General features: G+C 45.5%; 1 protein-coding gene across 6 annotated transcripts in view; it reads left to right on the forward strand.

Annotated features, from left to right (window-relative positions):
• Positions 1 to 1748: 1748 nt before the first annotated feature.
• Positions 1749 to 15574, forward strand: part of gphnb (gephyrin b) — a gene marked incomplete at both ends in the record, with an annotated part of 98620 nt that continues 84794 nt past the window's right edge. For all 6 annotated transcript variants that reach the window (XM_080833333.1, XM_080833334.1, XM_080833331.1 and 3 more), the window contains one exon: positions 1749 to 1812. In XM_080833333.1, coding sequence (XP_080689459.1) covers positions 1749 to 1812 — 64 coding nt within the window. The remainder of the gene's footprint in view (positions 1813 to 15574) is intronic.

Below are 15574 nucleotides of genomic sequence, written 5' to 3' on the forward strand. Positions count from 1 at the left end.
CACCCTAAATATCAGAGAAGGTAAGTAATAACCTTTGGTACTTGGGAGTTAAGTGAGAATGACACAAGTAGGCATTGCTGACCTGAAGGTACTGCACTTCCCCTCTTTGTTAGGTTAGTTTTTTAAATCATCAATACGTGGTTGTATCTGTCCCCTCCCTAGAGACCAGGGCCTCGTTTCCCGATAACGACGTATCTTAACGGCCTACGTGGATTTTGGCGACGTCATAGACTCATCATTGCCGTAAGTGCGGCGTCGGGAAACCGCTCTGCAATATCCCTCTTATGACCGATTTCAAGTCCTTTTTAGCGTTCGGGAAACTAGGCTCTGGGCTATTTCCCTGCTGTAACTGAGTTTGTGTTTCCTCAAGTGTGTGTTTGTCATTTAGCCCCACCCTCCTTTTCCTTTTTTTTAAGATTTTCACAATCACATCGAACATTCCATTTTTGTTTGCATCCCTACAGTAGGCTAAATAGCCTACACTGACACTCTGAAGTGTACACATACATTCACGTATGAAGAGTGTTTTACTTGTATTTCTATACTGGGCCTCCCCACTTGACAGCACAGGTGATCATCATGACCTCCTGCAAAAAAAGAGAAAGGATAGTGGAAGTGGTGCCGAGTATGTCTTTAAAACTCTGAGTGGATTGACGGGCAGACTCTGCATATTATTACTCGTGTACACCGATGTGACCAGTAGCACTGAATGGACAGGTGTATCCGGATAGGTGTTATACCTATTGGAGTGCACACACACAGACATGCTATGAAATATAAACACATGCACATGCAAATAAACACACACATGCAAACATTCTTTCTTTTTGTGAAAGTGTCACAACCCCACTCTGAAGAAAGCAGGGCCTTATTCTGCTGAACCTGACGCATTGAGTCAGTAAGCATCATGCAGAATGTGTTAGCCTAGTTCCTCTCATCATGGAAGCGGGATGAGTATGTGTGTGAGTGCGCTGGGGACTGTGTGTAAGTGCGCTATGTGTGCACAGGCACGTGTGTGCATTAATAATGGATATTGATACATTCTGCAAGGGAGGATGGCTCCTTTTCCCCCCTTCCGCGAGAATAAACAAGAGGAATTATGCGCCATGGAAGCGTGGAGTCACTCTATAAATAGGGCATGGGCCTCTTGCCTAAGGATGTGGTTGCATTTTTACAGGTCAGACTGAGCGCATCTCTTTTCTTTCTTCCTTTCCTTACCAACATGCAGCCATGAAGGAATGGGTTGGGGGGGGGGAAGTAAAGGGTGTCGTTTTTTCCTCAGTCTAAGAGAGCTCTTCCTCCGTCCATCCCTTCTCTCGACGTCAAAATGGTGACGCAAAAAGGGGCCCGATTGACATTAGCCCAGCTGAAAGCCCGTCTTTTTTCTTGAAACCCCTCACAGGAAATCAATAGAGCTCTCCATAGGAATGAATCTGGAATACACACTACAACCGTGGCAGGCAGCCAGTTGAGTGATGTGTTCCCTTTTAAACGGCCCCCGCATCCAGGCAATGCGCGCTCTGCCTGCTATATCTGTCCATGTGTGTTGGAGGACGCGCAAAGCTCGACACTCTACTGCTCTAGACTGATATCCGTCTCCCTCAATCTCGTTTTCTCTCTCTCCATCTCTCCTCCCCTCTTCTACCTCTTCCCTCCCCTTCCTCTTCCTTCCCCCCCCGCACAGTTCGATGCCATCGGTGCTCGGGTCTGCCGTGAGTTCTCAGTGCGGGGCGACAGCGCTGGTGAACATGGCGTCAGACGGGATGATTTTAACAAACCACGACCACCAAATTCGGGTCGGCGTCCTCACAGGTAAATGCCCGTTTCCTTTGAATGTCTCCCCTTTGCGTTTTGGCGAGATGTGCCGAATTCTCGGTGCCAGGTGCCCGGTGCGTCCCTTCCTAGCGTCTGGTTTGTTTGTCGGTTTCTCTGATGTGTCGATTCGCTGGTCGCTCCCCTGCCTCTCCATCCCCTGCTGCCGTTACAGCTCTGGTGCCATCGGTCAGCGCGTCTCTCTTTTCCATTTACATGTCTTCCTTCTATTTACACTGGGTATGAGGTTCTGAATAATGCCAGCGAATCTTACAAAAAACGCGGCCATGGTTATAATGTCATTATTAGCGGTCCTTTTAATGTATGTATCGTGACATTAGTGTCTCGTTTTCTCGTGGTAGAGAGACAGTTTGGACTGTTGAATTATTAATTTGCCATGTCCACCTGTCAAATGCCAAAATTGACATTTGAGCGTGCGGTGGGCTGAGAACACGGCTGAGAACATTGACACGTTCGCGTTTATGGATTGACCCGGCACGCGGCTGTCCGCAGCAGTTTTTTCAAAAGCGAGTCCTGCATCGTTTGCCAAGGAAGACGGGTCTTAAGCGCCCACTACGTGCGTTAATAGCTAGATGCTCCGTGAGGCACGAGCCAGTGAATGATATGTGACTGAATTGTGAATGATGGAGCCAGCCGGTTGAAACGTAGGCTACTGACACGACCGAGGCTCGGTGGAAAAAATCGTGGACTGAATGCAAGTTGTGCTCCGTGCATGACATTCCGCTTCATGCAGACATTTCCTGACGGTGTGTTTGCTGTGAAAACGAGGGGGGGAATCATCGAGATTCATAGCCACACTGGGATTCGTGACTGCACATCGACATTCTTCCTGAGATGAAGATGCGTATTAAAAAAAACATGCATGCTCTTCTTCTGTGACCATTGAGACTGTACGTTTAACTAATGACTTCACCGGCCGTTTGAGCTTGCGAGATGGGAAAGAGAGAGAGAGAGAGAGAGAGGGAAATAGAGAGTGGTTGTATGTACAGTTTATATGGTAGGAAGATATGTCATTCGTCTGTAATCTCACTCTCCATTTTAGCATCTCACTGTGTTGTGACAGTGGAAAAACGATGGTGAAAGTCCTCGTTCTAAAAATCTGGTTGGGAAGCGCTAATGTGTAGCAATGGAGGAAAGACTGTAGCTCCAGATAGCTGACAGGGAAACCCCACTCCCCCTTCTCCTTCGCTCTCCCTCCCTCCGCCTCTCCCTTAACGCAAGGGGTGGGAGGGAGGGAGCGAGCGAGCGAGAGATATATCGAGAGAAGGAGAGAGTGTGTGTGTAGATTGGGGGAGCGCTGTCCACTGACTATGGTGCTGAAACGCAGCGTCAATCGCATGCGAGTGCAGTACTGGACCAGCGCCGTCCGCCTCAAACACTCCCGCTCTTGGCGGCGTGCGAACGTGGGCGACGATGGGGATTTGATGTTAATGATGATAATGTTGAATGCACACGATGCTGCACGTCGCCTCCCACGACGCTAGGCTTTTCGGCATGAGGACGCGTTCATTTACTCAAGTCAACCCACCCCCCTTTTTCTCTTTGCACACGTGACATTTTTTGCCTGTTTGATCCTTTGGCGCTGTGTTGACAATACACAGACAGACAGTCGTCAGTGTTGACTCTGCTTTCTTTGGTATTTGGTATTGTTGTGCCTGCTCATGTCAGCTGAAATAGGGGAGCGAGCGGGAGAAGAAGGAGAGAGAGGAGAAAGGTGAGACATGGACCCGGGATAGTAAACACAGGTTGAAACAGAAACATCAGAAAGCGAAAAAATTCTCCCCTTGCCATTGCCTGACCTTTTAAAGCATCCGCATCCAGCGGAGTATTTCTGCTTGGTCCTGGCTGAGAGGGAACAGGCGCTCGGCTTGGGCTCTGCACAGCACAGCAGAGCACAGCACAGCAGAGCACAGCACAGCAGAGCACAGCACAGCACAGCACAGCACAGCAAAGCACAGCACAGCACAGCACAGCACAGCACAGTACAGCACAACTCAACTCAACTCAACTCAACTCAACTCAACTCAACTCAACTCAACTTACTGCTGTTCGGATTAACATCAGTCTGAGTCAAGCTTCCTGACCATCACAGTGTGAGAGAGACAAAAAAGCTGTGATGACACTGGAATTGGCCATGCCGATGTTTAAACACGCACACACACACACAGATGTGCATGTATGTATGCAATAAAACATGCTCACACATGCCCCCCTCCCCCCCCACACACACACACACACACAAAATCACACTCTCATTCTGTTTGTCTCTCTTTCTCTCTCTAGCTTTCCCTCTATGCCTACTCGCCCTCTCTCTCTCTCACACACACACACACACACATGCATGACCAAACACATACACAAACACACAAATGCATGACCATACACACACTCCCCTGTTTGTCTTGTTTGGAGGTCATACACCACGGGCTTCCAAATTAAGTTGCAGCAGGCCAGGTCTGCTGCAGCTCCATCACAGTGGATGAGCCACGCCATGGCAGTATGTGTTACCAGTCTGAGGGATGAAGGGTGGGGGAGTGTAGGGGTGTGGTGGTGGGGTAGATGAAATTGGGTCTGGGTTGGGGAGGGTGAGGGGCAGTGGAGGTGTCGGCGGATGGCCGCTGTCCATTTTCATCCTGGTGACCTGTGACGTGCCAGAGTCGGACAGGCTGGACTGGACGCACAGAGAAAAGGGCTGATTGTCTCCTCTTTCAATCAGACCACGCTCAGAACCCTGGGGGTTCCCATGGGAACGCCCCCCCCCCACCCCTCCTTTTCTTCCATGCTCCCTGCTCCTCCTCTTGGTGGTGGTGATGATGGTATTGACAGTGGTGGTGTGAATGAGAATTGAAATGATGTGGGCCTCAGTCAAGCCATAAAAGTTAAACCCAGTGTACGTCAGAGTGTTGGGGGCGTGGAAAGTGTGTGGTGTGGGAAGGGGCTAGTGTGTGTGTGTGTGTGTGTGTGTGTGTGTGTATCCTCCCTCAGTACTGTCAGCTGTCTCTCTCTCTCTCGCTCTCTCTCTCTCTTACTCTCTCACTCACTCTCTGCACCAGTGCAGATCAGGTCGGCCCTGATCAATTCTCCTCGGGGATGGTGGGAAGGTTTGCCTCACTCGTCTCTTCTCTGCAGATGAGCCTTTCCCCCTCTTCTGCGCTCTCTGCCGACATCCTCTAGCCATCTTGCTGCTGTTGTTGAAAGCTTCGGAGGCAACAGAAAAAAAAGAAAATAACTGTCGCAGTCTCTCTCTCTTTTTATTTTTATTTTAACCGATACAATTTTCATGAGGGAGCCTTCCCTCTTTAATCTCACCACAGGTAACTTTCCATTTGTGCGGGGAGGCAGAAGCGAATACAAAATGGTAATTGGGTTGAAATGGAGATGGAAGAATCTAGAAATACATTTGTAGTGGGAAGGGACCACTGCCTAGTTTTCCTGTTTGGGACTGTAGCTGCCCCTGCTGTTCAATGCTATTGCGTTCCCTTCCGTGGTGGTCTGTATATAAAAAAAAATATGGATGGCCCCTGGGAAATGCTATTTTTCCTCCCATACAGTGGAATGATGTGTTAGATGCCCTGTGACTCTTCATGGATGAATAGAAGAGTGTGTGCCCAGACATGGTGTTCAGTCTTTAAATAAAGAATGCTGAGTGTCACAGTTCCAATTTATAGAAGACCTACCCCAAAGCTCATCCTTGCTGTTTGTCATTGATTGCATTTATTCAAATAGGACTTGTTGTCTGTGTATGAGAGATGGAATTTCACATCTCCTATCTTTCAATTCCTCGGTTGTGTTCTGGTTCACACTGTTGTGAGTGGTTTGTATCATGGAAATTCAAATGTCAGACAAATAGAAATAGGAGTGACTGTGGGCCTGTGTATAGGGGCTGTAGACACTGTCCAATCAGCCATTCCTAACCTCCTCTGTCTAAATCAAAGACACCTGATTGAGGCATATGTGGTGTAAGACTCTTGTGTATGGTGTCTGTAGGTCTTATATCAGGCTAATGGCTGGTATATGTATATGCTCCCCCCTACCCTAAGGGAACTCCTCTCCCCCCAGACCTCCTCACGCTCCCTCCGTTCTGCATCTGCAAACACCCTTCAAGCCACCAGAACTAAGCTCTGCACCATGGGTGACCGGGCTTTCTCCTCTGCTGCCCCAAGGCTGTGGAATGCCCTCCCTGAGCATCTCAGGGCCCCACAGTCTACTGACGTTTTTAAAAAAGGCCTAAAAACGTATCTTTTTTCAAAAGCTTTCTGCTAATTATGTTCATTGTTGTTGTTTTTATGTGAATATGTAGCACTTTGAAATCTGTATGATGTAAAGTGTATTATTATTATTATTATGTATGCTTTATGTAGCCTTATGGCTTGTGTATGTGGCCTTATGTCAGGGTTATGGCAGGTGTATGTAGAGTGTCAACCTCGGTGACTAAGAGGTCTCCCTGCTCTTTCCCTGGGTGTACTTTGGAATGAAGACGGAGGGAGGTACACTTTGCCAGCCTGCCAGTGAGGAAGTCCTGCCGCAGACAACACACGTTTCTTTTTTCTTCTCTCTCGCGCTCTCTGTTTTTTTCTCTTCTCCTCTCTTCTCCCTGGCTCATCTTCTTCCTTTGCCGTATTTCTTCCTTTTATATTCTCTTCTCCTTGGTTTCACCGTGGCAACCGTGGGCGTCTCGGAATGACGTGGGCGGCTTTCCAAACTTACGTGTATGCCGGAGTGGGGGTGGGGGTGGGGGGGTGGAATCGGCACAGAATTGGGAAGGAGAGCTAAATTTAGCGCTGCCGTTCAAAGCGTTAAGTGGAAAGAATGTTCCCAGCCACTGCTGTTATGTCTGCATCTCCCGGTGTTTTTCCACATTGCTGCATAAACACATAGACACACAAGGAAATATCTGCTGTGTGCATTTGAGTGGTTGTACATGTTTGTGTGTTGCTGCACCTTTAAGGATGTGTATGTTACTATGTGCAAGTGTGTGTGTGTGTGTGTGTGTGTGTGTGTGTGTGTGTGTGTGTGTGTGTGTGTGTGTGTGTGTGTGTGTGTGTGTGTGTGTGTGTGTGTGGCACAGTACAGCACAAATATTTGAATGCATCATATTTCTCACTTTGCAAAAAAAAAAAATCCTTATCATCATTTGTCGACACATACTGTGACATCATAAAACACACACTTCTGAATTATCTCTTCAGATTCCAGCCTCTAGTCGAGCTGTAGTGCCATGATCAGTTTTATGCATTACGTTTCATGTTTAATTAGTTTGGGCTCCTGTGTTTGGGGTTATGTTTGGCAAGGGTACGGTACGGCTGTGTAAATATTCAGATAGGTTTGCTGGTGTAGTTATGGTGTGGCTGTGTAGATATTCAGATAGGTGTCCTGGTGTAGTTATGGTGTGGCTGTGTAGATATTCGGATAGGTGTCCTGGTGTAGTTATGGTGTGGCTGTGTAGATATTCAGATAGGTGTCCTGGTGTAGGTATGGTGTGGCTGTGTAGATATTCAGATAGGTGTCCTAGTAGTTATGGTGTTGTAGGTGTAAATATTCAGATAGGTGTCCTGGTGTAGTTATGGTGTGGCTGTGTAAATATTCAGATAGGTGTCCTGGTGTAGTTATGGTGTTGTAGGTGTAGATATTCAGATAGGTGTCCTGGTGTAGTTACGGTGTTGTAGGTATAGATATTCAGATGTGAGGTACTGATGTAGTTACGGTGTTGTAGGTATAGATATTCAGATGTGAGGTACTAGTGTAGTTACAGTGTTGTAGGTGTAGATATTCAGATGTGAGGTACTGATGTAGTTACGGTGTTGTAGGTGTCGATATTCAGATGTGAGGTACTAGTGTAGTTACGGTGTTGTAGGTGTAGATATTCAGATGTGAAGTACTGATGTAGTTACGGTGTTGTAGGTGTAGATATTCAGATGTGAGGTACTAGTGTAGTTACAGTGTTGTAGGTGTAGATATTCAGATGTGAGGTACTAGTGTAGTTACAGTGTTGTAGGTGTAGATATTCAGATGTGAGGTACTAGTGTAGTTACAGTGTTGTAGGTGTAGATATTCAGATGTGAGGTACTGATGTAGTTACGGTGTTGTAGGTGTAGATATTCAGATGTGAGGTACTGATGTAGTTACGGTGTTGTAGGTGTAGATATTCAGATGTGAAGTACTGATGTAGTTACGGTGTTGTAGGTGTAGATATTCAGATGTGAGGTCCTGGTGATCACAGTAGGAGGCCCTGCGCTGCTGATGCTGATGCTGCTGTCTCTGGATGTCCTGCCTGAAAGAACAAGTGGGGTAATTGAATTTTCCCCAACCTTGCAGACCTTCCACTTCTCTAGCTATGTGTTTTGTGCATGAAGGGTAGTGAGTGAGTGTGTGAGTGTGTTTGTGTGAGTGTGTGTGTGTGTGCGTGTGTGTGTGCGTGTGCGTGTGCGTGTGCGTGTGCGTGTGCGTGTGCGTGTGTGTGTGTGTGTGTAGAGTGCTCAGAAGGGAATTAGTTGAAGGGATAGTGTGTGTGTGTGTGTGTGTATGTGTGTGTGTGTGTGTGTGTGTGTCAGAGGGTAGTAGAGGGTTTGTTCCCCTTGGTAGGAGTTAGAGGAAGGTAAATAGTGTAATGAAGGAAGTCTTGACCTCTCTGTCCTTGTGCAGGTGTGTGTGTGTGTGTGTGTGTGTGTGTGTGTGTGTGTGTGTGTGTGTGTGTGTGTGTGTGTGTGTGTGTGTGTGTGTGTGTGTGTGTGTGTGTGTGTGTGCGTGTGTGTGTGTGTGTGTGTGTGTGTTTGTGTGTTTGTGTGTTTGTGCATATATGTGAGTTCTGCGTTCTGCACATGAATACCTCCTGTGTATTGTGTGTTTGAGTGTGTGTGTGTGTGTGTGTGTGTTTGAGAGAGAGAGAGTTTTAGAGTGCAGGGTATTCAGGAGGGGAGGGGATAGAGGGGATCTGTTCTTGCCTGTGGATGAGATTGCAGTTCCATATCTGTGTAATCCTTTCTCCTCTCTCTCTTCATGTAATCTCCTGAGATTGGGAGGTAGTAGCTCACAGAGTCACTGGGAATCAGCACTCCTTAAATATATTAATAAACAAATGAAAAATAAGCAAACAAGTTCATAATACTTACATACACACACTACATACATACTTATCTGCATACATGCATACTTATATTCGCACATCAAGTATATACATGTGTACTGTATACTATGCATGAATATTTGTGTGTGTGTGTGTTTGTGGGTGTATATGTGTGTGTGTCACATAAGGACAGACAAACAGAGGCCGCAGCTGTCCAATTGGCCACTGGCTTTGACCTTCATCCTGTTCGCCCTCCTTGTCTCAGTCGTCCTGACTGGTCATCCATCAGCGCTAGCGGGGACGTCAGGCTCACCTCACACCTGTTCCAGCATTGCCATCACACCCCTGGACTAATACTTTCCCCTCACACACAGATCTGCATCAGAGCTTAATCCATTCAGCATCTGGATCTTTACTAGGAAGCAACCCTTTGCACATGTCCTGTGTGCATATGTGTGCGTGTGTATGTGTGTATGCCTGCATGCGCGCTCTTGTCTGTGTATGTGTGTGTGGTCATTCATGTGTGTGTGTGTCTGTGTGTCTGTGTGTGTATGTGTATGTGTGTCTGTGTGTGTTTGTGTGTGTGTGTGTCTGTGTGTGTCTGTGTGTGTGCATAGCTGGAGTGTGTGCAGTCTGTCACAGCCTTGTTAGACTCTGTACACTGGCAGTGGTGCCATGCTGTGACCGCTGCAAGCTGTCAGGTTGTGGGATTTCCACTTTCCTGTTTGTCACATATTAGATGGGGGGCGGGAGTAGGGGAGTGAAAATGGGTAGAAATCATAGTAATTGCCACTCTTCTGTTGGGAGTCCACTCCTGGGTGAAACGTGCCATCAACAGAAGAGCCACATTCAGAATCAGTTCCATGGAGCTGAGGGTCCAGAGAACAATGGCTGAACATTTTCTTAAATATGTATCAGGAGCGTACCAAGTATTCATTTTGCCCCTTGCAAAACCAATGGTCAGCTTTAGTTCATTCCTGTCAGTCAATAAGAAAACAGGCACGTTAGTGAATGAATGAATGAATGAATGAATGAATGAATTAATTAATTGATTCATTTATAATAATGAATGCACACATGGCCGTGGAATACAGGGAAAGGGGAAAAAAAAAAATTAGATTGTTTTTATTGATTAATATGAAGCCTTGAAATAGATGAATGTAAAACGAAGTGAGCCGAGATCACCTAACAGTTCATCAAATTGTATCAGTCAATGTTTCAAAATCGTACCTGGTGTATGTTCTTTCCTTGCACTGTAAATATTTATGCATTGATCCAAGAACCCATGCTTTTCAAGCAGACATACATACATATCTAAGGTCAGTGGCATTACCCATTTGTCCTAAAGGATAGGTATGGTGGGCGTTTTACGGAAAACTTGTGTTAATCTTCCTCCCTATGGTTCCTCTATCAAGTTCTCTTCCAGTTCCACAGAAACCTGCTTTTTCTACTTTTCCTGTCTGTGGCTTTCTAGGCTAGTCTTTTTTTTTTTTTTGACAATAGAGTTCAGACAGCATTCCACGAATAGTGCTTTTGTCCACTTCACTTGCACGGAAATGTTTGAAAAAGCTTGCTCCCAGTCACACGAACTCATTTGCTGCCTGGGCCTCTCACTGGCCCTCGGGAACTCTACAGAGAAGTGTGTTTGAGTGTGCATAGTACTGCTGGCTCACGAGGACTCGACTGTGTGTGTGTGTGTGTTCGCTTGTGTGTGTGTGTGTGTCTGTGTGTGTGTATGTGTGCTAGTCTCATTAGGACTCAGGGTTGAGGGCTTGTGGGCCTGTGTGTGTGTCTGTGTGTCTGTGTGTGCGGGTGGGTGGGTGTGTGCAAAGCTCGTTAGGACTGAGGGTTGTATGCTTGCGGGCACGTGTTTTTGCGTGTTTATTTGGGGTGTAAATCACATGTTTCATCATGATGCAATCCTGCAGCATTTCTTTTAGCTTACAATCCGGTGAATTTTTATGCCATAATGCGATTTGGTTCGAAACAGGGGTCTATTGTTTTTCACGCAATCTGTTACATTTCTATGAACTCACAAATGTGCAAACAAAATACAATTTTAAACATTTTATTTGTAAATAATAAGCAGTAAACTATTAAAATAACTACTGTGCACAAGTAAAATGAGCTCACATTGAATGAGGTTGTGAGGTAATGAGGCTAAACAAAGAGTAGACCCACTGCAGATCTCTACAGTATCAACGCTGCTTTGTTTACTACTAAATGACACATTTTAAGAATATTATTGAAAAGTGGAAATACAGTAACCTACACAACTCCAATAAAGTGAAAAAAATGAATTGACACACACACACACACACACACACAGATGTGGATACACACATTATACACACCTTCTTCAGTGACACACTAGCGTCAATATTCGAGGTATTACGAGATGAGTGAGGAGGTTTTATTTCATTCTGCATCCCTGTAGACACACACACACACACACACATACACACACACACATTTTAGCGAATGGACAGACAGTAATGTATGTTTTCACGCTTTTAAATACAACATCGGGGTCCACACTGGTCTTTTTAAAGAGACACTGGAAAGTTGCATCTCTTTCCTCTTCACCCAAAGAAAGGCAGCCTTATTTCATCTGGAGTCGAAGGCCAACACTTGCCACATGTCCACGTCCTGCTGTTCGAGCTCCCTTGAAACAGTTTGTTTCATTTCTGAGCTAAACGTACAGTCTTCCTCTGCATCTTGGAAATGCAATCCCACAATTTAGCTCAAAGTGATCTTCCTCACACATGATGGTGGTTGAGGCTTTCGTCGGTCTGAGTAGCTTTACCATTTCCTCAGCGGTAGTGATGTCATTTTCGCTGAGTGTGTACGTGTCACTTGGCACCTCTCCCTGGTTTTCTGTCCAGGAGTGAAGAAAACACACGGCCGCGCGCTGTTCCAAAAATTGCTCCAACACTTCGAATGAGCTATTCCAGCCAGTTATCACGTCTTTTTTTAGCTCGTGTTCTGAAACTCCAGGCATCTTCTGCTTCGCTTTTAAAACTGCAGTGGCTACCGTGCTGTGATGAAAAAAAGTCTCACTCGCCCCAAGAGCCATACTGCCTTTGTGATGACAGGTTAATCGTATGCGCAAAGCATTTAATGTGTGGTGATAGATTCGCCTTTTGTTAGTCCATGATCGTGTTGCTGGCATTATCACAATAGCAGGGTTTTTGTCTCGTATATTACACCCCTGGCATGTTTCTCTCAACACTGCCCCAATATTTACTCCTGTGTGTCGTTCAAAATACGCATTTGAAGAACCTAATTCTTCATTTGCCAATCAGTGTCGGTGAAATAGCAGGTCATTGTTACAGAGCACCAGCTTCTGATGTGCACATCCAGCCATCTGTTGTAATTGCGACTCACCAGGCATCCATTAGCTTGCGTTTAATGTCATCTTGCACTTCTCTGTAACAGCTTTGGTATGAAGTTTCACTGAAGTGTTGTCGAGAGATGTTGTATTTTGGCTCAAGTGTGTCCAGTAGTCCACGACAGCCTTCATTTTCAACAACACTGCAGGGCCTTATATCGTTGCAAGTGAAATAAGAGAAGACATGTGGTTTGCTCATCGCTCTTTTGGAAGTGTGGCTCTATCCTTGACGGGGGAAAAAAAGTGATCAACGATGCGGTTGGGGAGTCTCTCTGGTGTCAAGGGGATTTTATGGTCACACATCCTTGCCAAAAGTGACACCGTTACTGCTGGCACGTGGTGCGCTTCAGTGTCGTTTCGGCTGGTTGCGCAAAGTTTTGAGTTTTGTAAATTGGCGCGCGCACGACGGCTGGCGAATATGGCAAAATGGAGGAGCGAGAGTCAGGAGCCTGCGAGCAGGTCGGTCTCTACAGGCATCTCTATGATACATCAATGCAGGAGCATAGGGATTCCCAGATGGCACAGAACTCGTGGAGGGAGATTGCTGCAACAATTGGAAAAAGATGAGACGTTTGTGTGTTTTACTAACGTTACTGTCTTGCCTAATTAAGACCTGAGGTTCAAAACTACATTGAGGATGGGCTCACACGTAATGTCTTCTCCTGATTAAAATTGCTGGACACAAAAAAGAGAGTGAGAGTGTCTTTTGTTACCATCAGAACTTGTGAATGCTAGCACGCGATCAAGACTAATTAGTGGACTGCATGAAGAACCATGCAAAAGATGTTGGAACAGGTGTGAAAATAAACATGCATGCATCTTTTGCTATGAGGTCAATGTATCAATAGAGATCGATGTATTGTTACACCCTAAGTATTTATAATGTGTGTGTGTGTGTGTGTGTGTGTGTGTGTGTGAGTGTGAGTGTGAGTGTGAGAGTGAGAGTGAGAGTGAGAGTGAGAATGAGAATGTGAGTGTGAGTGGTTTGCTGCAGAGGGTTTGCTGGGATAATCTGAATTAGAGATACAGGGATGGATTCTCACTCATGAGCAGAGAAGAGAGAAAGAGATAGAGAGAGAGAGCGAGAGAGAGGAAGAGGAACAGAAAGACAAAGATATTTGTGGGTTTAAATGTGTGATTGCTGCCAAAGCATTGCCGCTATTATGAGCAGAAGACCAGGGACTTTGTTTGAGCAAAGCAAGCCACAGAAACAAATGAGAGAATGTAAAAAAAAGAAAAGAGACAGAGAGAGAGAGAGAGGGGCGTAGTGTTTAGACTGTGGCAGTGGTGCATCAGCTGTTAAATCTGGTTCAGTGCTTCTATTTTGTACCTCTGAAAAAATATGGCACTGTCTCATTTGCGTCAACATCTCTGCTTCCAGTTTCTCTCTCTCGCTCTCCCTCTCCTCTTCTCCCTCTCTCTCTCTGTCTCTCTCTGTCTCTGTATGTGTGTGAAGAGTCCTTGTGACTCTGTGTACATTCATGTCTTTGTGTGTGGAGCTTATGATTGAGTGTGTGTGTCTGTGTGTGTGTGTGTGTGTGTGTGTGTGTGTGTGTGTGTGTGTGTGTGTGTGTGTGTGTGTGTGTGTTTGATAGCCTGTGTGAATTTGACTGTGCAGATGAGGAAATGAAAGGCAAGGGAGAGGAAGGAGAGAAAGATTTAATGGTTAGATCCATTATCAAAGGCTATCCTTTCATTAAAATGGGAGGAGTAGAGTCCCAGGACTTAACTGTGGAGAAACAGAGAGATAGAGAGAGAGAAATAATGAAAGAGAGCAACATAGAGACACAGAGAAAAAATGAGAGAGAAAGAATGAGAGAAAGGGAGGGGCAAGTAGATGTAGAAAACGGTTGAGTCAGAATTTATTCTCCATCCAAGTCTAATTTCCTCCACCCCGACCTAAGAGGAAGAACATCACATGAGGGAAACATTTCAGACTCGTGAACTTGCATCTGTGTAGGTGTGTGTGTTTGCGCATTTGTGCTATCCTTAATGTAATACATAAATAATGTAAATATATATATATATATATATATATATATATATATATATATATATAAATATATAAATCTGCCTTTTGTGTGGGTGATTTTTTTTTACAAATCATTGACGTAATGTAGCTCATTGGCACAATGAGTGTCAGAAGAATTCGGTCTTATCGGTGTCACTGGAGAATAGTTTGGCTGCTCAAGCTTTTCCAAAGTGGCTTTTTTACTCTCTGTACCTTGTGGTCAAGTGAGAAATGATAAAATGTAGGTGAGAATCCTATGAGATGTGGTCAAACGGCACATATGTATGGGCACACACAGAGGAGGGGGTCAAGTGGGTTAGTTAGAGAGAGAGAGAGAGAGTTAATCAGATACATTTAGAGAGAGAGGGGGATCTAAAGAAAGTGTGTCTGATCATTTATACATCCCGGAGGACAACCGGCACCAGTAATCATACACTAACTGTGCGAAACAAGGTGTGTGTTCATATGTGTGTTTCATTTGTCAGGAGGAGATTGTCATCAGTTTCTTCATCTTTCCTTTTCTCCTCTCTCCTCTATCCTCTCACTCTCATTCTTCCTTACTCCTCTCTCTCCATGTGCACACGTTTTTAAATGAGTCAACGCCTCTACTCACTGCCTTTGAATAATGGAGGTATGTGCCTTTCTCTAATGAGTGAGGCTGATGCCTCACTAGGTCTTCGGTGTGTGTGTGTGTGTTCGTGTGTGTGTGTGTTTGTGTGTGTTCGTGAGTGAATGTGCGTGTGTTTGTGTGTGTTCGTGAGTGTATGTGTGTGTGTGTTCGTGAGTGTATGTGTGTATTCATGTGTGTTCATATCGTGAGTACTCTGTGTAGTGTATGCAGACTGTGTGTGTGTGTGTGTGTGTGTGCATGCGTACGTGAGTGTGTAAGCGTGTGTATGTGTGTGTGTGTTTGTGTGCTTGTGTGTTCATATTGTGAGTAGTTGGTTGGGTGAATAATTCAACATGGTCGTTTTCTTTCGCCTGTGCACCCCCCCCAAACACACCCCACCACCACACCCCCCCATGTGCGACCAGAAAACCCTCTCAGATCATACAACCTCAACATAAAAACTTAATGCCCCCCCCTTTGGCTCTACACAACTCCCTTTCTATCTCTTTCTCTCTCTCTCTCAGAGCCCTTAGGGCGAAGTTGCCCCTGATCCTCTGATCTACAATCATTGTCGCCTCTATGATCCCCTATTCACACTCAGAGCCCTGGAGTTAGAGTGGTTGACACCTATCTATTTAACTATCAATCTATCTATCTATCTATCTA

Source organism: Sprattus sprattus, assembly GCF_963457725.1.
Source record: "Sprattus sprattus genome assembly, chromosome: 2".
NCBI lineage: Eukaryota > Metazoa > Chordata > Actinopteri > Clupeiformes > Clupeidae > Sprattus > Sprattus sprattus.